The sequence below is a fragment of the Perna viridis genome, chromosome 6 (assembly GCF_037379345.1).
Source record: "Perna viridis isolate PV_CMFRI_1.1 ecotype Kerala chromosome 6, ASM3737934v1, whole genome shotgun sequence".
In the NCBI taxonomy this organism is placed as follows: domain Eukaryota; kingdom Metazoa; phylum Mollusca; class Bivalvia; order Mytilida; family Mytilidae; genus Perna; species Perna viridis.
In genome coordinates this window covers 36,745,906-36,771,757 of record NC_142450.1, presented here as the reverse complement: position 1 = coordinate 36,771,757, position 25,852 = coordinate 36,745,906, and the positions used below count along the sequence as shown (strand labels likewise).

Below are 25,852 nucleotides of genomic sequence, written 5' to 3'. Positions count from 1 at the left end.
ACCCAAAGTACCTGTGGGTTTACATGGTGGATTTTGACCTCCGTATTGACCTTAATTCTGTTAATCATTTCATTAACGATTTCCTCTACTGTGTATGAATCTTTCAACAGCAGCATCAGTTTTTTTGTGTGACTGTTTGACGCAATATCTGCACTTTGTCACCAACATCTAGACTTAGTCTTTTCGTCTTCCCTTCATGGTGGTGTTTGCATTCCTAATGAGACACATACAAAATAATTGTATGTAGCGATTCTTCTTATCCGTAATTTGTCTGAGATATGCAGTCAAATGCATTTCTACTTCACCAGAAATATCTCTCTATGGTCCACTATTCTTCATTCTCCAAATATTAGACCACTAACCTTCCGCCTTTACAACAATTCGAATGGTGAAAATCATGTACTCGCTTCAGCTGCTGCTCTGTTAGCAAAGAGTTCAGTAGGTAGACATCTATTCCAGTCTACAATTCTCTTTTACTCTTTAGAACACCATTGAATCTCTCACCTTGTCCACTGCATTTAAAACTGTATGGTGTTGTTAATAATTGATCTGTACTAGTTAATCTACAAACCTCCTGTATTAAATCGGAACTATGCTGACTACCATGGCCTTTTTAGAGTCCAAGGATCTAAAACCTAAAGTTAGGCGGTTTTAACCCCTCTGTATAATGTACTTTGAACTTGATAGAACTCGTATAGAAGCTAAGTCGTTCAAAGCCATATGCTTAGAAATTACCTCATGAATATTTTTCTACCCAAGTTATCCACTGCAACGTTATGTCTATCTTTTGGCAAACAGACACACGAGGATATATTGTAAATGGTTAAAAATGGTTATATTTAAGTTATTTACAACTGATTAAGTTTTTTCTGCATATTGAGCATCTTTGAGACTTTAAGCTAAATCATAATGACATATTATTTATATTGCTTTGTATACCGCTAGTATATTTGTGTGTTTTGTCTTATGTATTGTGGTAATAATTCACATGTTGGATTGAACCTAATAAAAATTATATTGTGTTATATTCAATGATTGAGACCTTCTTACAATTAAGTAAGCAAAATCGTATACAGTTAGTCATACATCGACCGCATCCATAATCTTTACGAGCTAATTTCTATATCTGCCAACCGTATTCTTTATCTTTCATATATAATGCCCCGTTACACCATAAGAAATATACTGAAGAGAACTTAAAAAACTGCATTGTTCACGACTCTTATACACGGCTACATTGAACGAAAACATGAAATGGTTTTAAATGAAATCCGTGATTATCTTCTACTTTGTTGCATTAAATGACTGGAGATAGTCGATGCATCACTGTATATACAAAAACACGCATATAATAAAGCTATATTCTGTACAAAAGGTGGGAAAAATCATTCAGTCATAACATGAATGCTTGAAACGGGTGATTATTTCACATCAATGTGCAAATGAAAGGCACAAGTTTCTAATTCGAGCTGAAATGGAATTTAGTATAAGAACTGGTCGACAATATCTTCCTAAAGGCAAGTCTTACGAAATGAAATATGCTGAAAAGTGCAATAACGGAGTTAGGCTTCAGCTGATTGCGAAACTTAACCACATAGAACAGGGAAAAAGAAAGATGGAACAATTGTTCAAGAGAGAAAAGATGGCATTAGAGACCGACCTAGAGCGCATACACCGGAAACAACCGGAAACAAGTCCTCATCGATGTCTGAAAAGAATCAGACGGGAACAAGTCCGAGAATGGCTTGACTTTGTTGTCTCTTTCCAGGTTAAAGCAATGGAAAACATTACTAGGGACGATAGTAAGGTTCATGTTGAAAACAACAAAGAAGATGGTGATTTGTATCTAAAAGACGTTAATATTAAACCTATGTGGAAGAGGCCTGTGTCTTCGTGCAGTGGGCGTTTGCGGGAGAAAATGGTTTTGAGTTTCCAGCAACGTTTTACAAAGGCTATGGATTCAAGTCTCTGTATCAGAAGATGTAAAACATTTTGCGGATAATACAGTTCCGTACATGCGTAACACAACATTAAGAATACGCAAATCATGTTTGTTATTATAATACATAAGACTTGTTTGCTTGGATATCATTTGTATTTTTCAAGCTGTACATCCATTTCTTTTGGGTATATTAATTAGAAAAAAAAATATTAGCTAAACATAGACAATAACAGGCTATTGTCAAATGTGGTTGTTTGTATATCGGACAATATAGCTGGAGACATAGATATACAGCGCGGACAAACTAGATCAATCTCCGCAGACCTAAAACCGCATAGAATTACTATGTTACACTCTGCTAGTGTTTGGCTCTAATATTCAGGATGTGAAAATATCCGGAGGTGTAAAAGCTTTGAAATAGCGAATATACACTCTCACAGGATATCTATACCGCGTTTGAACAAATCTATTCATTTGCATCAGATCGTTTTTGTAAATCATAAACCTATTGAAACCGCGCATTGTTTTGACCGCGAACAAGTTACCTGACAAAGAGCAGAACTGGGCTTGATTGAGACCGGTTTCATCATGCCGTCTGTTAGATACCAGAATAAATTTGGGCTTACTCAAGATATTTTGGTGCTTCGCTTATTACTTCGCTATATCCACTTTCCAACAGATGTGCTGATACCAAGACTATATAAATTAGATTAATCAGCTTCTCATTATGCTAGATCACACTCCTTTCTTATTCTAATTTTAAGGCAATTTTCGCTCGGCACAATTTGTTCTATTAACAACCAAGCTTGCTGATATGATTTACATTAGGGTATTGTGTTCTTTTTAATCGAACCTCGATCTTTCAACTGAATGGGGAATTAAAAGAGCGAAACCAACCTACCTTTTGTTTTCAGTTTATAATTAGAGAGTGTTCAATACAACCTGGGGGAGAACGTTTTTATTGTGTGTCAAAATGACTCTCTGCCATGAAAGTACAGCTTAATGAAATATTTCTTCACTTCAATTCTTCGCTATTGTTTGATAAGATTTCGTACCGCACATATGCAAGGCAGGTGATTTCGTTCTTACTTAAAACTGAGAAAAACAGAGCTTTTGGGATGGAAGATAATATCCTTTAGCGTTTGGATTGCACTTAGTTGATTCTCTGCTGGAACAATAAACCAAGTGACATATTTCATGGTTCATTCCTGTACGAACTAAAATAACATGACTATTGCGTGATTTTGTAAGTACAATCAAATAAAAGTTTAATATTTAAAATGGATCCACAGAAGAAAAGACCCGCGTCATCAACCGTGATAAGAATGCTTAAAAATCCTGCTGCAGACAGACGGAATAGGGTGGCAGAAAACAAACTATCGGATAATATTCAAGAATTACACTTAGAATATGCACGAATACGTGCAAATCATTGTCGGACTAAAATGATGTTACAGCAAGAACTACGAGTAATGAGAGAACAAATGGAGAAACAAAGTCACGAGACTTACGAAAGTATTCGGACGTCTCCCGTTGCGTGGTCGCCAAGGTCGATACCAACGATGCAATACGATAAAAATACTTCCCAGAAAGGTGCAATCGATGAGCTTGAAGCAAGTGATGGAAAGAACGAAACTGATGCAAAACGCCGGAAACGCATTCCAAGGTCAAGTCATGAGGAAAGAGCGACTGAACAAAGAATGAACAATATTCATAAACGGTTTGCCATGCAAGCTAACTCCAGATCTAGCATTCAGGAAATTCAAAGACAACACAAGATGTCAGCTAAAGGAGAACGGGGTTCTGTTTCATAGTCAAGTCATTTACGTGTTTTATATCACTTAGCCATTACATCTTTCAATGGCGTGTGTGCATGTACAATTTTAAAGCATGCATATACGACCAATAAAGGCGATAAAGTATAAGTTGAAAATTCATTCCATACATCAAAAAAGAGTGTACTTACGCAATTTTTAGATTGAAGTACTGTGGTTATGGCTTTTATTTGGCCATGGATAATGGAATTTAAGATAACGATGATTTTGTTATGTTCTTGATCTTATGCACGCTCTTTCCCGTGTGTATCCTATTACACCTTTGTAAAAAAAAAGGTAGGTAGGTAGGGATTTTTTAAAACTTTGTTTACATTGCGTCTATGGGAGCTACATTCCGACTAAACTTTAGGGTACTCTATATTTAGCAGGAAAAATATGGAGGGTAGGCTAATAGGAAATACACATCTTTTTAATTTGGCCTAACTGACTGTCGGTGGCGTTTGGAGTGGGGTGGGCAGTATTGGGTTAAGTGGAATGTAAACAGCATATTATATAGGATTACGTAAACAAACGAATAATCTATTTGTGACTTTTGTATCTCTTTTTTATATGTATTGGCTTGTACGATATTCTATAAAAACAAGCAGAAAAAAAATAACATACAAAGAAAACAACGCAACATAAAACAATACATTTTGTAATATCAAAATACTCATGTTCTGAATCAATTCATACAGGGTGTTTGAATTTTTCACTGCAAATAATCGTCAAATTGCAAAACTAGGGATAGGGAAGAACGGAGGTCGACTTGAAAAGTAAATTAACGTAAGCTTATTGTTGTAAATTCTGCACATTGAACTCTGGCTTAAATTCACCATTTGATTACGAATGACATTCACTTTATCTTTAAAAACCTCACAAAAATTCATGTGGCATCGTAGCAGTTAGCCAATTTACGTAATATATTCAGGTTCGTTGTTGAGTTACACGGATCACCTAGATGAATATGCGCAACACCCACCAACTTGTTGCATAATTGAATTCTTATGTATCCGAAAGAGTGCTAAGTTTCTGAGCATCTCATGTAGTTCCAGAAACACGTACATTAGCATATACGCCATAGTCTTATATTATTTCAAAACTTAGGTCTGGTTAATGAACTACTAGCCATGCACTTTGGAATCCATAAAGAACCTACAGCTCTATTATCATAACACATGGCCAAATAGTTTAACTGCATTATCGATATTTAAGTCGATATTCAATTTAACGAACTGTAAATCGAAACTATCTGTTAAATCTTTCAAACTTGAAACCAGCCCTTATATACACTACCTCTCTTCCAGGTATAACTATATCTCAGTTGATAAGCTATAGCTCAAGCGCTACAAAAATTGTCACATAAACGCTGAAGTCTTCAAATGAAGGAAACGCTAGCTATGCACGTTTAAGTCCCCTAAACAACAAAGCTCTACTATCACATATAATCCTCGATACATCTAGTTTTGAAATAACATAGTTTCTTTAGGTTACAGACCACCAATTCAACCAATGAGCATTTGGAACGTACGCAAAAATAGTCCTACGCAGAAATTACCCCTGTTCCTCATAGTGCTGTGAAAAAAGTTCTCATCTTATTTAAAAAATTTAAACAGTTTCTGAAAGGAAAAACATTTCTGTACATTTTATAGGTGCATTTTGCTTCTTGTGATGTGAAGCCTAATCTCCATAATGATTTTTAAATATACCCCTATCTTGTGAAAACACTGGGATTTCCCATGCTATTTATAGACCCTTCACTTCCGGTGACCAGTACTGCACTGCAAGTCTGCTAACCCCACATGCCATTCTGAGGATTGTGAGCTGACATATGTAGAATCATGCTGATATATAGTCCTCTGCAGGTTAAAGTTAAGGTAAAGTCCAGAGAAGCCATTGAATATTGTGAAATTAGCATAGAAGCCTATGGAAAGTGGAATTAGTGGTTTTTAGCCTTAAAACATGTCTAAAAAGCCAAATAGAGTGATTATTACAAATAAAAATAACACCTGACCACAGACTTGCACCATTTCTTGGAAAAATATAGCTGTCAGGTTTTAGTTCGTTTGAATCGGTTTTATTTCATTTTATTTACTAGTATTATTTTTGTATTTTGTTTTTTTGTTTGTTTTTTCGTCCAGATGGATATGGGATAAGAGGGTCTTTTCGGTGGCTAAATAATAAAGAGCAGACCGTTTCAACATAACGATTAAATGTTCATTAAAGGCTCATTTTTTTTTTATAAATGCTGCTGTCCTGAAATGCACGAAACTGACGGAAATATCAGGATGGTTTAGGGTGTTGAGTCGCCCTTTTATTCTAAGTTTGTGTAGAATTTTGTCAAACATGAGCAGATAAAAGGCTAGAATTTCTTTCTTTATCGGAATTACTGCCTACTTTTTAAAATATTTGGATGAACTCCAGCATGAAATATGAAGACAGCTCTTTCGATTGGTACTCAACATCCCTCTTAATCATGATTTTCCTTTCTAGGACTGCATGGTGAGATTGTATCATCTCTTAGGTTTTCCTTCCTAGCTAAACATCCAATGACTTATGCTTCTAACATTTGTAGACAACTTGAATATTGAAATTACATGACGGGTGGAAAGGATGTAGTTCTAGATGCTAGCAGGCTTTACAATCTATAGATTTTGGCGACTGTTTTTCTGATCTTTGATCTATAAATTGATAAAAAGTAAAAGTCAAACTAACAAACAAACTAGACTCATATAGACAGCATTTTGGAAATATACCAAAATAGGCGCTCATAAACCAACACTTTCACTGAACAGGTAAAATCGTAGTATTCATTTGTAGATTTCTATTTCCGACCTTACCGGAATGAAATGCATGACAATTAAAGACCCTGAATTCTCAAGAGCTTGATATTCTCTATATATACACAATACTAATAATAGCACGTGATTCAGGATTTTATAGATTTATTTCTTTGCGTTTCTAGGCATTTGTCAGAATAGTTTCATCAGATGACTTTTTATTATTTGAAAAGTTTGAAATGATTGTTGGAGTCTTGTTCTCTGAAGGAATATTATGGCGACATAGGCAAACGGATAAAAAGTCACAGGACAAAAAGTCTGGAAAATAATTCCCATTTTCCATAGGACAAAAAGGTCGCACAACAGTTTTGAGCATCCATAGGACAAAAAGTCACAAAATAAACAAGTCAAAACAATTAGTGACAGAAATCTGATATGATAAAACAAAGCAAATGTCACTTGTTTCTTCACAGACGCCATGCTATAGACAGACAACATGCTATAGACAAATTTTATTCGGTTCGCCAGAAATTTTGACACTTTCTTGTTTAACATACAGGAAAAAAGTAAGAATATAAAAATTCTTGAAGAAAGTAAGAAAACGAGTTAGTCAAATTATGCAATCTGGGTTCACATCACAATTCGGAGTTTGAATAGACATTGGGGATAAATATACCGTTCACACTACATAAACCACAGTCAAGCCAGAGCAATCCACCATAGGCTCAATATAAACCAAACAATTTATAGTAATACAATACATTATAACATAGTCCTGTAATTAATTAAAGGTCTCTGATTATAACTAAACATCGGTATTTATCTAATGTTAGATGGGACAGGCTAAAAAAGTGGAATTGAAAAAGTTATAACCGTTAAGCACGTCGATTAAAGATAAAATTTGTGCTTACTGATTTGTTATTTTTCCTAATATCCTTATAGTCAGTAATTGATACAGAAGAACGTGGTTCTTTTGCACGAAAATTGCGATTGTTGTGGATTATTCTAGCCCGTAGTACACGCCGATGGAGTACGAACAGCGCGCGTAACGTCAAAACATATCTTGACCATCTTGGACTCTCCGGAAATAATATTTTGTAGTTTTGTTTGGTTTCACATGGGGTCCTACCCGATGCACTATGAATTATTAGTAATTGCTGAAATCACTTTTGGACGATTTTGCATGCTTTTGTAAGAGACAGCATCTTAAAAAATACATCCAATATTTCATATGGACATTAATATTCGCACAAATACCCTTAAAAAATATCAAAATAAGGATTAAAAAGGGTATAATGTAACAGGCTCAGCGGAAATTCGGCTCAAAAGGATGACATGAAATGGGGCGTTTTGACTTGCAACTTTCCTTTTCATTTTCCCGCCAAAATATAATGTCCTGAAAACGAAAGTAAACAACAACAATAGGTCACAATTTAGCCCGGTAGGACAATGTTTATTAGACGGTAGTACTACTCTACCAGTAACAGATTGTTGTTTCGGGTAAACCTATTTGATCACCACCAATATATACTTATTATACATCTTGATCACCTGTTTAGGCTGTTCTTGTGTGCACAGGCACTTCTTTTTTAGCTGCGAAACGTAGCTGTAACTATTTATTTGGTATTTTTTTAACGATAGATCGCAAAATAAAAAAAAAAAAAAAAAAGAAAAGAAAAGAAAAGAGATCAAGAGCTACGATTTCACAGCTATCGTTTCTTTTTTTCTTAATTATTTATATCTCTGTAGTGTAGTACCTTACATCCCACAATTTCAAACTATACTGCACTATGTGGTAAATCAGTCATAGTTCTTTGTTATGTTTATAATACGAGTTCAGTGTCATGTGATACTATAATTTTAATATATGTAATGTATTATGCCCCATTCGTAACTGGAGAATTGTTGGGCTTGTAGGTAAGAAAAAATCCTTTTTTGCCCAGTGGATAATAAAAGTTCTTCTAATATGAGTTAGGCACAGCCTACATCCAAGCATCCCACTTACACATTTTTCTTATGTTTGTAAAAATCATTGAAAAAAAGGGACGATAGCTCGAAGGAGAGATAGGATAGATAAACGGTTGTCCATTTTTTAAAAAAATAATTCAGCATACTGGATTTAGAATTAGATACCGCAAATAATTCTTTTTTTATTTTTTCTTTGTTTTTTAATTGCATATTTTAATTTGAAACCAATTTAAAGGGAAGATTCACTTTGAATTCATTTCCCTGACCCATTTCTGCGGGCCTGTCTGGTACCTATTCCGGTTTTACTGACTCGCATGCGATGCTCGGTATTACAAATTTCAAAAGGGATTGTTTTGTGTACAGTGTATACTGGCATCTCATTGTATCACAGTAGTGAACTGTTTTCAACACAGAAGAAAAACAGGCTTTTGGAAAGCAGATTTTTATTTTGTCTGAAGTAAGAACACAATCTAACCTTTCATTCATTAAACATATTTTTCTGATGCAGCATCTTTAACACTCAGTTATTGCTTGCTTGCAATAGTAATTTGCAGGGATGCACTTCAACTTTTCAATGGATCACGATAACTTTTAAATCCTTATTTCATCTTCATTCAGTTTGCCAGCAATTTTCTGAATTGACAATCGAAAATTTGAAAATGGCTGAATATCACATAAAATTTCAAACTTGTCTCTAGTTATCCTTTTCTAGAGAAAACTTGACAAATATGTGGTTCCAAAGTTTACATTAGCCCTTATGTCAAGTGCTACAAATACTGAAATTGTGCATCATTCCATGTTCTTGATCTAGTCATACTGGGATATAGTGGGTACAGAGTATAGAGTCTAGGGAGTTTTAAAACACTTGGTTGTATAACATAAACAATACATTTATCTTTGATTTTGTTTATTATTTATAGTTAGAATCAAGCAATATTCAAATATTTCAGATTATGGAGAACTTCTGATAAAAAAGTCCTTGATGTTAATGCTTCACTTTCTGTTTTCTTACAACAAGATTAAAACTAAGATTCTAATATGACATGTTTCATATCCTTTTAGACAACAGCCATGGTAAAAAAATGATAAACACATGACCAATATTTCACACAACATATAGCCTATATCTTTTAAAAAAATATGAAGAAACTAGTCCTATTAGATTAAAATAAAGCATGGAAACTCCATTTTATCATTGTTTTACCAAGGACTGGCAATTTATGTCATTATTTAACCCCTCAATATCGCTTGAGGTAAAACAATGCAACATTAATGGCCAGCCAGTGGCTAAACAATGATAAAATGGAGTTTCCATGATTTATTTCATAAGTATAGTTTTCTTGGGAGATGATAAGGTTGTTGCCTGAATGTTCATTTTGAGAACATACTGAAAATGACACAATTTCTGATAAATTAATAACCACTTGCTACTAGCGGATGGTAAAATATGGACTTTATACCATTTACTGTCTATTTTCAAGCTTGTCTGTAACATTTTAAATTATATGAAAGCTTTGTTGAATGTTGTAAAAGTTCAATAATTGGAAACTTTCAAAACTTTCAAATTTAACTTAAATTTTAAATCAAACAATTACATAAATTCTCTTCTTTTCTTACCAGAGTTTTTGTTTTTGCTTGGTGCATATTGACATGTATAGAAGTAATTCTTGTAACTATGATAAAAAAAGACTGAGAGAAAAAGGTTGCTGCAATATTTATGATCTTTGAATTGAATATAAAATTTTTTTGTGAAATATTTCCTGCTTTTTTCCGCTCAATATTTATTACTAGTATACAGTTCAGAAGACATGTTTGTGGAGGAAAAATTATGAATAATACTCCATGGGAATCAAAATCTTTTTAGAGTAAAGAATTTGACACGAATTGATATTAGTGCTACATTTTAACTGATGTCAAATAACTGTACTGCTGAACAACTTCTGAACCTTCCAGTCTAGTGCAAAAATAATCCTGATGATGAGCTTTAAGATGGACACATAATAATTTTGGATTTTTTTTTGCCATGGAATAAAAATTGCTGATGCGGGAGTGTTTTTATTAAGTTAGGGGATGCTGTGATGCCTGAGAAACTAGTTTGTTTTGCAGATGTAACATGTACATGTAACTGATGAATGCCTACATAAGTAGTGCTAAACAGTGGTTGGTTTCAAAACACATCAATGTCCCAGATGACTGGTTAGAGGCTTGTATTGAATGGATCATTGAGGAAAACCAGGTATATTGTACAAAGTATCAATGATTATTATAAAGGTCACTGGTGACAGTGAATCATCAAATATTCCCTGTGTGATGAATTTTGATAATTATCATGTTTAGTGATTTTGTTCCTTGTTTTAAGAGCAGCCCCAACTCTTTATTTTAAGGAAATTTTTGCAGTATTATCAACACATTGGGAAAATATGGTACAGGGAAAAGAAATGCATCATATGCTGTTCCGAAACTGAAAACCGATATTGGACTGACAAATACATACTGACAGTACTTCCAATATTCATTAGGTTATGACTTATCAAATAAAATATTCCCCAGAAGTGAACAAAGTACTGGACAGAGAAATCATGTCTTGAGGAACATTTCACTGGCTTCTTTATTTGGTTTTCAAAAAATTATGCCGGACAATTTGGAATTTTCCTCCCTGTGGGAAAATGTTTCAACATTGTGGTAAAAGTCTGCAGGGGAAACAGCTGATATTCCACTGCAATAAAAGGGTAACAAAATCATACATGTGTAACAACATATACATGTGATAAACCTTTCAACTCAAAATCAGTAAGTTTTGAAAATTTGGTAAGGAGATTAGACCTCATCTTGCTAGCCACAGTTAGAGTCTTGTCCTCCCTCCTGAGTAAGCAAACATAAAAATGTTTATTTTTATGTTTGCTTGCACTATTTTGAGTCACTTGTTTTGTGTCAAAACGTTGTCTTTGCAGACCTGTATGTTTACAGTACTAACCAGGTTTTACTAGGCATAAGCTTAGGTCAAATAAGCCATTAGAATAAATGAATTTATTCCTGTCTATTACTCCACTATAGATACTTAAGTTTTGATTAACCTGGCTATCAGTAATCTGCACTTTTTTCCTTTGATCTTCTAGACCGATATTTTTCTTTCTTTTGTACATGACAAGATATTAAAAAATATTGTGATTATAATACATAATTGAATTTAATTATTTTTTAGGGAAATGTCCAGTCACAACAGAAGGTGAATGAACTTGTGTTTGAACAATGGCTGTTGTCTGATTTACATGAACTTGGTTCACAATGTCTTCCAGCAGTTGTGATCAGTGCTGGCAAACTTCAGCTTAATGGATCGTTTGCTTTGCAGGTACTATTGAATCAGTTAAACTGTATAGTATCCATTTTAACAACAATTGGCTTTGTATAATTTACATTCCAAATTTTTTCTGTTTAAAGCATAGGTTCATTTTATTGCCAGATTGGAAGGATGTTTTTTCCTTGTACATTGTATAACTATTTTCGGTTTCAAATATCTGGAATGAATTTTATCACTCTGTAAACCTATTTAAGGATGTCATTGGTTGAATTGAATTCCCAGCTTTAGCATAACTATAATACCGTTTCAGATAGATTCTATGGTAGATGTTGGCCAATCTTGTTACAGTCAGTTACAGAAAGTAAAGGGAACTGAAAATGCCAATGCTGAGGTGTCTGCAGATACACACAAACCAGTGAGTTTTGTCAGAGAAATTATATAGTATTAGTAATTTTTTTTATTCTTTTTAGGTGTTTATTTCCAGCTTTTTTCCTAGAAGTAGGAGATCTTTTCAGGGTTTTCTAAATTGTGCAGTTTTCTGTTAAAGATGCCAAATCATAGAGGGCTACAATAATCATTTTTCATATTTGCGGAATACAAGGCATTTTAGCATGTATTCCAAAAAGACATAACCCACCAACACATGACAACCTTGTTTGCGGTCATATTAGGGAAAGAAAGAAAGTAAACACTTTTCTTTGAAAGTAAACTATTTTCACTTCGGTAAATAGCTAAATTGACTGAAATAAATTATTTACAAGTATCCACGTACTTACCATAACTCCAATAAGTGAATTATTTGAATTTGAAGTCTACTGCTGTCCATTGCTCCAATCAGACTGTAAACCAGTCTGTCTGGTTGGAGAGTTACTGCCTTTTGCTCAAAATTATAAAAAGGAAGTCAAAGTCGGGAATATGAAAAATGTCTATTGCAGCTATAATTTGGTGCAGTGAGATACTGTTCCATACTATTACCATAACTTTGATGTCCCTGTTTTCAGAATATAATGATATCCATTATAAAGTATTGTTTATATTATTTTCATTTATTTAAAGCTGAGTTGACATTTTAATTAAAGTATTAAAGAAAATCTTTTTTTTTATTTCTGATAAATTTGAAAGATCTACCAAGACATTTTGTGCAGGTGATATAACACAATTTAAGTCACCACTATTCAAAACAAATTATAAACAATTGGATGTTGTAAATTAAGATTTGATTTTAAATATTTAGTGGGAACCAAAACCCAGTAGGATGTTATTATTAAAGCTTACAGATGGGACCCACAATGTTCAGGGAATGGAGTATGGTCCTATTTCAAGTCTTAACTCGAAATTACAGCCTGGATGTAAGGTTGGTATAGCTTGTGTTAGTTGACATGATTGAGGCTGACTGGTCATAGGTTGACTGATCATAGGTTGACTGGTCATAGGTTGACTGGTCATAGGCTGACTGATCATAGGTTGACTGGTCATAGGCTGACTGGTCATAGGCTGACTGGTCATAGGTTGACTGGTCATAGGCTGACTGATCATAGGTTGACTGGTCATGGGCTGACTGATCATAGGTTGACTGGTTATGGGCTGACTGGTCATAGGCTGACTGGTCATAGGTTGACTGGTCATAGGCTGACTGGTCATAGGCTGACTGATCATAGGTTGACTGGTCATAGGCTGACTGGTCATAGGTTGACTGGTCATAGGCTGACTGGTCATAGGTTGACTGGCCATAGGCTGACTGGTCATAGGTTGACTGGTCATGGGCTGACTGGTCATGGGCTGACTGGTCATAGGCTGACTGATCATAGGTTGACTGGTCATAGGCTGACTGGTCATAGGCTGACTGGTCATAGGTTGACTGGTCATAGGCTGACTGATCATAGGTTGACTGGTCATAGGCTGACTGGTCATAGGTTGACTGGTCATGGGCTGACTGATCATAGGTTGACTGGTCATGGGCTGATTGGTCATAGGCTGACTGATCATAGGTTGACTGGTCATAGGCTGACTGGTCATAGGTTGAATGGTCATAGGCTGACTGATCATAGGTTGACTGGTCATGGGCTGACTGGTCATAGGCTGACTGATCATAGGTTGACTGGTCATAGGCTGACTGGTCATAGGTTGAATGGTCATAGGCTGACTGATCATAGGTTGACTGGTCATGGGCTGACTGGTCATAGGTTGACTGTTTTTTTTTTGTTTTTTGTTTTTTTTTGTTTTTTGGTTGGAACATTTCAATTATCAAGGCTTTACAGATCTTATTATTCACTACTTTTTTAGTATATGTAAGATTGAATTGGGTATACAGCCCCCTTAAAAAAAACAAAAAAAAGAGAAAAAAAATATATACAGAAAAGGCAAGCAACTCTTTAAATATGTAATTCATTGAATAGGCTGAATATATGCTAATTTCAATTTTGTTTTAATAATTATAGAACTAATAAATTTTTAAGCCAGATACATGCTCAATTCATTTAAAACATTTAGGTTAGAGTTCATGTGTAACATAATTCATTGTAGTATGATGTAGGATGGTTCAATAATGTTATATTCTTTCATACTATAAGTGGAAATTGGTGTTCCTAAAATTTAACTCTTATTTATACAAAAATTAACAAAACCATAAACAACACATTTGAATTAAATAAAACAATTCATGCATTGCAGAGGTTAATCTTAGCTCAGTAATTTTAATAATGCTGTTCTTTGATGTAACTTGTGCTGTATGGTAAGAGGAGGTTGGTAGAACCCCGTATTTAGAACTGTTACCAAACAATTGATATTTAACTTTATATGTTTATAGATCCAAGTTCAGGGTATGGTCATATGTAGGAGAGGTATGTTGATGCTGAAGAGAGAAAATGTCTCTATCCTTGGAGGAGAAGTGGATACATTAATGGAGTCAAACAACATTGAACAAGTCATTAAATCTACTCTGTAAGTTAGTACATTTATTATCCCCTCTGTTTTGCAGGAGGTATATAGTAAACATGTTGTCTGTCTGTTCATCTGTCCACAATTTTCTGCTTACATTTTTTCTCTGCAAATACTTGTCACAGCCACTTGATATTTTGACAAAACTTTGTATAGGTATGCCATATGGTGGTATTCAGTTTTAGACTGAAGTGATGTCAACTTCCTGTTTGACGACTTTGATTATGTTTTGACCATATTGTTACTGGGGTGGGAAGCTAGGGTATCTACCACTGAGCTTTATGCACATTTTTTTTTAGTTTACATATGGTATAAATCTGAAAAGAATAAAGTCTTTGTCAATGAAAAAACATATGGACATGGTTCTCAATAAATGCCAGCCACTGGCGATTTCGCGGTCTACTTTGACATTGGCGCCAGCTATTTTGTTGCTCACAAAAAAAAATTAAGTTGAAAAAAAAAAATGTTTGGTTATTTCATGCTTCATACATAAAAAAATTGCGTCAGAAATTTTTTGATTGTGGTGTTTATTGTAATGCAGATTAGTTTCCTTGATAAATGCATTTTTTTTTGTCTTGATCGGCAGTACGAATGAATAAACAAACTTTAATCGTGGTTAATTCGATGCTTTTGTAATGGACGTGGTCCGTTTTTTTTCAAACGCATTACTGATTCTGTATCCCAGATTCCGTATGTGGGAAGTTTTAAAATCAATTCAACATTTCATTGACCAAAGCATGTCACAGTGCAAGTACAGAAAAATATCATCTTATTTTATTAAAAAAAGAGATAGATAGTGTGTATAAACAAATGTCAAATCTTTCAATGACTTTATGTTATCTTTGAGGTGTGATCAGGCCGAATTCTTTTGCTTCACATAAAAAAAAATCACATAAATTTTCAAATTTAAGCAAAATGAGGTCAAAAAACGGAAATATTTGCATCAAGAATAAGGGATCAAAATCTCCTCAGAACAGCCCAGATGCCACCTCCTGAACTATAGATTTTCAAATTTTCCAGGGGAGGACACCCAGACCCCCTGCCTACCGAGCATGGTGCCACCTACTTTTAATTTTCCCCCACCTACTTTAAAACTTATGGAGAACCCTGTATGGAATAGTTGTTGAAAATTATTTCAACTAAGTTGGTTAGACATCTAGTTAGTACATGTAGTGCATGCATAGGATAAAGCTGTGTAAGAAACATGTTGTTTTATAATATAGATAAGAGCATTTTATTAACACTTCTTAGCCAATGCACATAACTCAATACCTTAGAAAGTTGTAAGTGTCATGAAAACTGGTTAATCATCTGTATAAGTCTATATTCAGATGATACTTTGACTATATCCCTTCATTTTCAGAGAAGTTAACCTAACCAATGCAGACAAAGAATACAAACAGGAGTATGAATGTGGACCAACTATAAATGTTAAACAAGAAGATCAGAAAACAAATAATAGTTATAGAGGATCTTATAGTAGACCAGGAAATGCTTACTGCCAAGGTAAACCTTATTCTGATGAAATCTTTAGTATGACAAATCATTGATTTAATTTTCAAAAGAACATAACTAAGAGCCACACCTAACCAGATTTTTTTTTTTCAAGATTTCTGGAAGACAAAAAAATAAAGCAGGCTGTCACAAAATTTATTGTATGAATTTTTTTCTGGAATCCCTTTATATAAAAGATTGGTTGTACAAAAAAAGAATATAAATGCATATAAATTTTGTGTAGTTTATTCATTAAGTATATTTTTTGTATTGCAATATTTTTATTGTTTGGAAAAATACAACTGACCTATAATCACAATATTAAAAATTTAACAATACCTATATGTGGGAATCACCAAAATTATTATTGTATTTTTTTTTATTAAAATGAAACAGTCACAAATATTAATGCATGCAATGATATCTTTGTTGACTGTTTATTGGATGGTTGATCTTATTAATTTGTATCTACAGCTGAACCAAGGCATATTAAAGCTGAGTCTCAGACAAAACCTACTGGAGATGAAGTAAGTCTACTCATTACACAAATCTATTTTGATTTTGCCAAGATTCATTACATTCTATTGTTAAAAAATGACCCACGTAAACATTCAACATTGCCCATAGTTGCATGTAACCACAGATAAACTTTGGGAACTCACCTGTGCAGTGTTCAATCTTTGCAGTTGTATAAAGCTGCACCCTGCATGGCATTTTATTGTACAATGTTTATTTTCATGTAAGGTAGCTCTTTTTCTTCATTGTTTTTTTTATTTTTTGTTGAATAGTACTTGAACTATTGAAGAGGGGAAAATTGGTATAACTTGGATTTAATCGAAGCTTGTTCGTGTTATGTTCTTTTCTTTGTATTGATCAAATTTGAGGAAAGTAATTTTGTTTAATGTTTTGTAGTTTGATGAAGATTTACCCCTGGAACTGTTGGGTGATATGGATGATTTTGAGGATGAACTAACTGCTGTCCCTAACACAAATTTATCCAACTCATCAAGATCTTCTACCAGTACTAACACAGGAAATGTAAGAGGAATACAAAATCAGTCTGGAATCAATATGAATCCAAACAGAAGTACTCTGAAATCAGTAGGAAACAATTTCATCAAAAATGAGACCGGAGTGGCAAATTCATCAGGATTGACTCGAAATAATAGTTTTCAAAATAGTAGTTCTTTTACCTCAGCAGCAAATTTTAAAAACAATTGTCTCCAAGGCAATGCAACAAATCAAAATGGTGGTCACTCAGCTGGTTACTATGGTAACAGATCAAATCAAGATGATATTGAGAATTTGAACTTCCTAGATGATGATTTTGATGATGAGTTTGAAACTCAGTTTTTATCAAACCATAGAAAATCAGATCAAATGCCTAGAAATTCATTAGAAACTAAAGTGAATACATCTAAGAAAAGACCACTTGTCTCCCCAAATGAAGCAGATAATAAAACAAAGAGAAGGTCCATCCAGCTATCCAATAAAGGGGATTCTGCTAGTACAAGCAGTTCATCCATATACCACAATAATGTAGTTCAGCAGAAAAGACCACTCTTTAAAACACAGTCAGCAGATATCAAGCAGGAAGATGAAAGTCTCAATGTAGAATTTGACCTTGAAAAGGATTTAAATTTAAATTTGGAAAGAAGTATTGAAAAGAAATTTCAATCATCAGCAGATGGTAATATGATATATTTTTTAATAAAAATATATGGCAATACAGGCAAAAACCAACATTGCTAATAAATTAATGTAACGAAGATTTAACCTTAAAAATAAAATAATCATGTGTATTTTTTTAGTTAGGTTTAACCGTACCTGTTAACCATCCAACACAAGGGCGGAGATTCCCCCAAAATGAATGAAAAATTTACACATGTAAGATTTATGAAAGGTTTTGTTTAAAATTACTATATGTTTATGAAAAATACCAAACAATTGAGTTTGTGCATCATAAATTTACTTTTACCTAAACATCACCCACATGAGACAGCGTCAGTGGGGCAATCACCCACATGAGATGGTGTCATTGGGGGAATCACCCACATGAGACGGCGTCAGTGGGGGAATCACCCACATGAGATGGCGTCAGTGGGGGAATCACCCACATGAGACGGCGTCAGTGGGGGAATCACCCACATGAATTGTTCCAAAGGTTAACAGGTATGGTTATAACATAAAGTGAAAAAAAGAAAACTTTTTTGATAGTCAGTGGTTAGCTAGAAAAAAATTGGTTATTTACAAATAAACTTTAGACATGTTTGTTGAAGAAGTTTATCTAGAGTCTTAGAAAGAGTAGTTTAAAAAAAAAAAAATTAAAAAAAAATTATATGTCTTTATATATTTATCATACACAATGCTTGAAAAGCAGTAGGTATGTACAGTTAGTGATCAGACTGTTTGTCTTTTGATCTGTCAGTTCATCCACACTTTCTTTTATTTTTTATCTCCAGTGAAGAACATAACATTTTTGACTTGATAAATTTACTGCAATCAATTATTAATCCTTTGACTTTAGTTGATATGAGTTATGATCCCTGGACTTACCTGTCAGTTGTAAAGAAACAAATGCCAACACAACAACTTGTCTGTTTCAAAGTAAAGGTAAATACATAATGTAGTAATAACTTGATAGTAAATGTAAAGGGCATTGTCATGATAAATTGACTGGTCTCAGGACTGTGATATTGCACGACAAGCTGTATGCCAGGGCATTATTATGATAAATTGACTGCTCCCAGGACTGTGATATTGCACGACAAGCTGTAGGCCAGGGCATTATCATGATAAATTGACTGGCCCCAGGACTGTGATATTGCACGACAAGCTGTAGACCAAGGCATTATTATGATAAATTGGCTGGTCCCAGGACTGTGATATTGCACGACAAGCTGTAGGCCAGGGCATTATGAATTTTGAAGGCATTATCACTTTCTCAAGGACACTCAGTTTATTGATAACAATTTAAGCAGCTATTTTGTTTATTTCATTTAATAATCTGAAAGAGGCATTATCTTGTGGTAATGCCTTCTACATTTTCACGCGCTTTAATGAGTACTGTGAAGATATGATATATCACAGTGTACTTATTACATCCCCACATGCAAAGTAGGGGTATATCGTGATAGGGGTATCTGTTCTTTCCTCCATCCTTCTTTCTTTCTGTTACACAGGGGGATCATTCTCTTGTTCAATACGCCTCCTACACTACTGAATGGAATTGAATGAATCTTTTACAGAATCATTATTACTAGTTACCATTGTGCACCTCTAATTTTAGGTCAAAAGGTGCGTGTTATCATATGGAGGTTCATGGGGTGGGAGGGTATAAAATTAGGGTGCGTTGTTCACAGTTTTTTTTTAGTTTTATCTATTTTTGCATTGGACAGAAAAGTGTGAAAATTACTTCCAGGGAAATTGATTTTTAACCTTTATAACACTTGGAAACCATGAAAATTGATAACTTTGAGTGGGTTAGCATGATAGAATTTGCAAAAACTGTGAAATTAAAATGTTTACAGTATCACATGACCATGCTTTTTAATATAAATAAGAATTGCTCATTCTACCAACCTTGTAATCAACCAAATCCTGTGAACTTTTGATCAGTTGTCAATGTAAACCAGATAGAATAATCAGGTTAAAGTGTGATATGGATTCTTCTGTTAAGATGGAAAAAAATAGTGTGTTAATAGTGCTGATTTAAGGTGTCATATTGAGTAAAAGTATATCAACAACAGTATTTGGCAAAGTTTTTAGCAATCACCTGCCTATGACATCACCAGTTGTTACTAGAATTCAACATATATAAGGTCATGACATTGATTTTTATGGCAAGCCAGAGTGGACAAAAAATACTGTTTGCTAATATTAAAAAAATTATTTTTTAATATTACAAATTCATTTTTAGCTCACCTGGCCGTAAGCCATGTGAGCTATTGCCATCACTTGGCGTCCGACGTCATCCGTCGTCATTTTCAATTTTTCAAAACTCTTCTCTTCTGACAACACCTGACCAATTGGAACCAAACTTGTTATGAATGTTCCTTGGGGTATCCTGCATAGAACTGATGTGGGGATCTTTGATCCATCGAAAAACATGGCCGCCATTACTAAAAATAGAACATAGGGGTCAGACAGTAGTTTTATGCATATATCTCCAAAACTGTTAGGTTTAGCCAAATTCTGACTGGAGTAAAAGTTTTCAGCTTGATGAGTTCTATCTGTGGTCAAATTTTAATTTTGATATGTTAAGCCATGTTGGAGTTATTGCCCTTTTTCGACATTTTTTATGCTATTTTGAATGTTATTTCTTTAAAAAATCTTCTCTTCTGACACCAACTGACCAATTGGAACCAAACTTGGTATGAATGTTTCTTGGGGTATCGTGCATAGAACTGTTGTGGGGATTTTTTATCCCATCGAAAAACATGGCTGCTGTTACTAAAAATAGAACAAAGGGGTCAGACAATAGTTTTTCACAAGTATCTCCAAAACCGTTAGGTTTAGCTAAATTTAGCTGAAATGACACTTATTATAAGGCCTTCAAAAGTCGTCAGGGGTCAAAGTTGTCAGGTGACTCCTGTAAGAGTTATTGCCCTTGAAAGATGAAAAATGACAGTTTTTTTTTACAGTTTTCAGCCAATATCTTTAAAACTAAAAGAAAGAAACTTTCTATCGCTGAAATGATCCTAATGATAGACCTACCAAAGTCTTCTTGAGTCAAAATTGTTGGACAACTCCTTGTCAAATTTATTGCCCTTGAAAGACAAACTTCAATCAGGTGAGCGATTCAGGCTCCTGGGAGCCTATTGTTTAATATTACAGTTTGGTTTCTAATATTACAAAACCCTTTTTTTTATTATTAAAAAATCATTTTTTTTAATATTAAAAATTCAATTGATTTTCTAATATTAGAAAAATGGATTTGTTGTATTCAATTACAATTTTTTAATATTAGAAAATCATTTTGTAATATTAAAAAATGTGACTGCAATATTACAAAGTGATTTTTTATATTAGAAATTCATTTTCTAATATTACAAATTCATTTTCTAATATAACAAATCCATTTTCTAATATTACAAATTCAATTTGTAATATTACTAAATGTGTGATATTTTGTAATATTACAAAATTAGGAATTTGTGTTATTAGAAAATGAATTTTTAATATTACAAAATGAATTTTTAATATTACAAAATGAATTTCTAATATTTAAAAAATATTTTCTGATATTAAAAATCGATTTTGTAATATCAAAAAAGAATGTTTTCTAATATTACAAAGTAAGTGCTTTCTGATATTAAAAAATGATTTTTTTAATAGTAGAAATTTATTTTCTAATATTACAAATTTATTTTCTAATATTACAAATTCTTTTTCTTATATTACAAATTCATTTTCTCATATTACAAATTTGATTTCTAATATCACAAAACCCTTTTTGAATATTAAAACTTCAATTGAATTGCTAATATTAGAAAATGGATTTGTTGTATTCATTTATGATTTTTTAGTATTAGAAAATCATTTTGTAATATTAAAAAATGTGACTGATTTTGCAATATTGAAAAGTGATTTTTTAATTGTAGAAATTCATTTTCTAATATCACTAAATCAGGAATTTTTAATATTACAAAATGAATTTCTAATATTAAAAAATATTTTCTAATATTAAAATAATGGTTTTGTAATGTTTAAAAAAATATTTTCTGATATAACAAAATATTGATTTTTGTCCACTTTGGCTTGCCATAGATTTTGACAGTTAAGATTTCATAGACATGTGACACAATCACACAACCAATTACAACGGTGGATTTCAAATCTCTTGTTCATATATCATGGTCCATGTTGTGATATTACAATTATCTAGGCCGACCAAAAAGTAGATAACATGACCAGATCATAGAGAATATCAAGGTGCATTAATGTTAGATTTACAATAAGTTCTTGGATGTTGAATTTCAATTTGGCGATTTGCATTTTGTTATAACATTGTTATGTTTCCTTTATTGTGAACCAAATTTAGCTGAAATAGCCATCAATGAATTTACTGCAAAAAGAACAGTATTCATTGTTTAATACATTTTTGTAGTTTATTGATATTCATCCCCTTGCACACAAAATGTTAGTAAGACAACAGTCAACCATATTGACAGAGTTTTGTGAACACACTTGGTTGAATGTCTTTCAGTGGCTTTTGATGGAACTTGTAACATACTTACATTGCATCTCTCAGGAAAGACATGAATTCTAGTAATTATCAAGGTTATAGGTCAAAGGTGTCGGTCACAGTCATAAGAACACTGTGAGTGAAGAATCAGCATCCTTGTATTGATTATACATCTAGTTCTTATTAAAATCTAGAACTCCATTAATTTTCAGGTCAACTGGGGTCAACAGGCTTAAGATCAGGTGACATTGCAATGGTAGCCAAGGGAACAGAAACTGTATTTGATTACTACAAAGAATTTTTAAATTATACATGTATTATAGAAGCATTTCAGATATTTTATGTTCGGAGATGTACTTCCACATTACTATTACTGCTCCTTGCAGCCTTCAAATCTGACATCCTTTCTTTGTCTAGTATAAAACTATAAACCATTTTCCACCAGATTTGATGTAAAATATGGAATGTGAAAGTCGTCTATGACTTTAACTGTCTTTGAAACATATTTTTGTGTCATTGTCTGTTGATTTATTTAAGGCATACATATCTACCCTGACTGGAAAATTAGATTGCCCAGGTGGAAAGAGATGGAGTTTGCCCTGTAAAATTAATGATGGTACTATGAGTCTGGATGTTGACCTTTCTGATAAGGTAAAATACATCACCTGTATGGATTTGTAATTTTGTTGGCAAGGTGAAGAAGTAATAAGTAGAATGTATGCACTGTATTAAGTATTAAGTATCATAACTGCAAACCCCAAGTTTTTGAGAAGAAACGGTTTGTGGCTTTTCCTTTATGACTTAAAAAAATCTTTTTCACCATTGCAGCTTTTAAGATTTTCAAGTAAAAACTACTTCTTGTAAAAGGGGAGGTAATTCAACTTGTAATAAGTTTTTACAGAATTCTATATAGATCTTGTCTGTGCTCCAGGCTCCTTCAGTGATATTGCCTACTCTGCCACTGTTTGTCAAGAAAGTTAAAGAACATTTACTGTTGATATCAGCTCCTTATTATTTGTGCAACTTGATGTTACACCTCAAGCATGCCTTTATCCATTGAACCTTTATTTTAAACTGAAGTTATATTTTCTATGTTTATAAATTGCTGAAGATTTATTTGCTATTGTTGTTTGTCCATTTATTAATACATGTATAAAGATTAACATGACTTTTTGTTTTTGAAGGTTTTAACACAACTGATTGGATTTTCTGCTGTTGAAAGTCAGGTAAACAAATTGCATTTTGATGTACATGTTAACCTTCCAACATCAAGAGTAAACTCCTACAAAATTGATTAAAACAACTCCCACATAAAAATATAAGATTTGTCAAAGGCTTTGGGATAAATTTACCATATTTATCTGTGAAAAATATTCAGTGATTAATACCAAAAAAATGCTTTTTGTAAAAATCTCCCTTGTGTTCATGGCCAGAATCTCCCACATGAACTGTTCCAAAGGTGAACAGGTATGCTTTGTATAAAAAAAAACATTTCTAGTTTGTCTTATATAATATAGTAGTATTCTGTTAATGTAGAGAAACTTGAAACAAGTAAATAGTGTAAAGTTACAAGTGCTATGATCTTTTCTTTTAAATTTCTAATTATTGACTATCTTTTTTCAGGTCAGTTAATCAATTGAATCCTAGAGAAGCATTTCAGGTTCCTTGGAATTGCTTATTTGTAACTTATATTTGTAATTTTTCCATTTCAGAACCTCAGAAAGATGGCTCGAACTGATATAGGTGTAAGGGAAAAACTAACACAGGTACTGATTTTTATGTGAGTTTTTATGGACTAATTTAAAGATAGATTTACTAAGGTATACTACTGTCTATCCATACATCACAAGTAATACAACATAACTGGATTTTACTAATTTTTATGATATGATACACTTCAAAAAATTGTGTGTCAGTCCTTGATGGTTTTCAGATTATAACTTGAGAAGGGATCAGTGATTTTTTTAAAACTTTGTCTGTGGCTTTGTAGATATTTAGGACATGATGTGTAGTTTTGCATATTACTATGAATATATGATCCATGAAAAAAAAAAAAAACAGATATGGTGAAACGTGATAAATGCACCAGCATATAACCTAAATCCAAAATAGTATATACTTTCAGAGGTCACCAGATGATAAAGTGTGTAAACAGACCTTGAAATAAGCTCTAAAAGACCCCAACAACAAAAGTAATAAAATGACAATTTTTCAAGATTCATTGTAGTGCAATACTCAAAAATGTTTTTACATAGGGATGCAATTAGGTATCAATTTGAATATCTGAGCATATTTTAAGATCAAAAGATCTTTTATCCCAAGTGATCCATTAATTTTTCTATTTGTTTCATAGCTTAATATTTTTTTCTTTGACTATCATAACTTAATTCTAGTTAAGAGGATCTTTAAGATTCCAGTGGTCTACCAACAAGACCATGTGGTAGATTAAAATGGAAAAAAGGATTGGGTGTAATTGCAAAGTGAGCAAAAATTCTCACTATGATTCTTGTAGTTCATCATTTCTTTTTTTTTCAGGGAATAAAGAGTTGTCAAGAAAAATTAGTAGAACTGATGTGCATTATGGAAGTGCAGATTTTACCACAAGTTTCTAGGCCTGAAGTTATCTCCCTTGCAATGATATCACAAACAGACATATCTGTTCTTGCAGATAAACTTCAAAGAAAAATGAAACAATAGCATATTTACATCTCAATACTTGTTTAATTAATTTGTTTTATTGTTAGATGATTAAATGATTAAATAGTTTTATTTTGTGTCAAAGGCTATAGATATAAAATGGCACACGTCATAACTAGAAGTCTTTGGAAAGACAGAGGCAAACTTCAAGATTTAGGTTGAACTATTTCAAATATTTGTGTTGTTCAGTTGAAACAAAATTTATCTTCAAACTAATCGCATCAGAAGATATTTTCAATGTAAATTATTATGTTAACCTATATCCTAAATAATCACAGATACAAAGTTCCACCAAAGTCAGACCATAGGAAACTTAATTTCAAAATCCCTTAGGGATTTTCAGTAGAACATGGATGGTAACACTGGTTAAAAAAAACCAGCTGAATCATTTTTTTCTACAGTTGTTTCCATTTGCTTGGAGGAATGATACTTCCATGCATTAATTTGACTCCATATTAATATCATAATTAAATTTGTGGATTTATTTCATTGTCAATTAGGTGGTTATGTACAATCATACTTCTGAAATGTATTTTTACCCTAATAACTATTCCCCAGAATATTAGATGTAAAAACTTAAAAATTAAAAAAAAAACCAGTACATGTCACTAAACTTGGCATATGGAGATAATTGTTTTAATGTGTTCAGATATAGTTGATAAATATTATGTAAGTGATTTTTCCAGATTCTCTAAAAATAGACTTGTATAACTTGTCTATATTAGTACTTTCTGT

At 33.0% G+C, this 25,852-nt stretch overlaps 1 protein-coding gene across 4 annotated transcripts; it reads left to right on the top strand.

Moving 5' to 3' along the window:
* Nucleotides 1–7,913: 7,913 nt before the first annotated feature.
* Nucleotides 7,914–25,194, top strand: LOC148614775 (recQ-mediated genome instability protein 1-like). Of its 4 annotated transcripts, none has more exons than XM_088589122.1 (14): nucleotides 7,914–8,036; nucleotides 10,611–10,740; nucleotides 11,707–11,853; nucleotides 12,113–12,217; nucleotides 13,073–13,156; nucleotides 14,609–14,742; nucleotides 16,103–16,245; nucleotides 16,708–16,760; nucleotides 17,146–17,923; nucleotides 18,761–18,846; nucleotides 22,958–23,071; nucleotides 23,605–23,646; nucleotides 24,133–24,186; nucleotides 24,956–25,194. In XM_088589122.1, exons 2-14 carry the CDS (start codon nucleotides 10,633–10,635, stop codon nucleotides 25,115–25,117), a joined length of 2,010 nt encoding a protein of 669 aa, XP_088445248.1. In that variant the 5' UTR covers nucleotides 7,914–8,036; nucleotides 10,611–10,632; the 3' UTR covers nucleotides 25,118–25,194. The 4 variants fall into 4 exon arrangements, with proteins under 4 accessions (XP_088445248.1, XP_088445246.1, XP_088445249.1 ...); XM_088589120.1 differs by having other exon boundaries at nucleotides 13,037–13,156; XM_088589123.1 differs by having other exon boundaries at nucleotides 13,037–13,156; nucleotides 24,133–24,200.
* The last annotated feature ends 658 nt before the right edge of the window (nucleotides 25,195–25,852 follow it).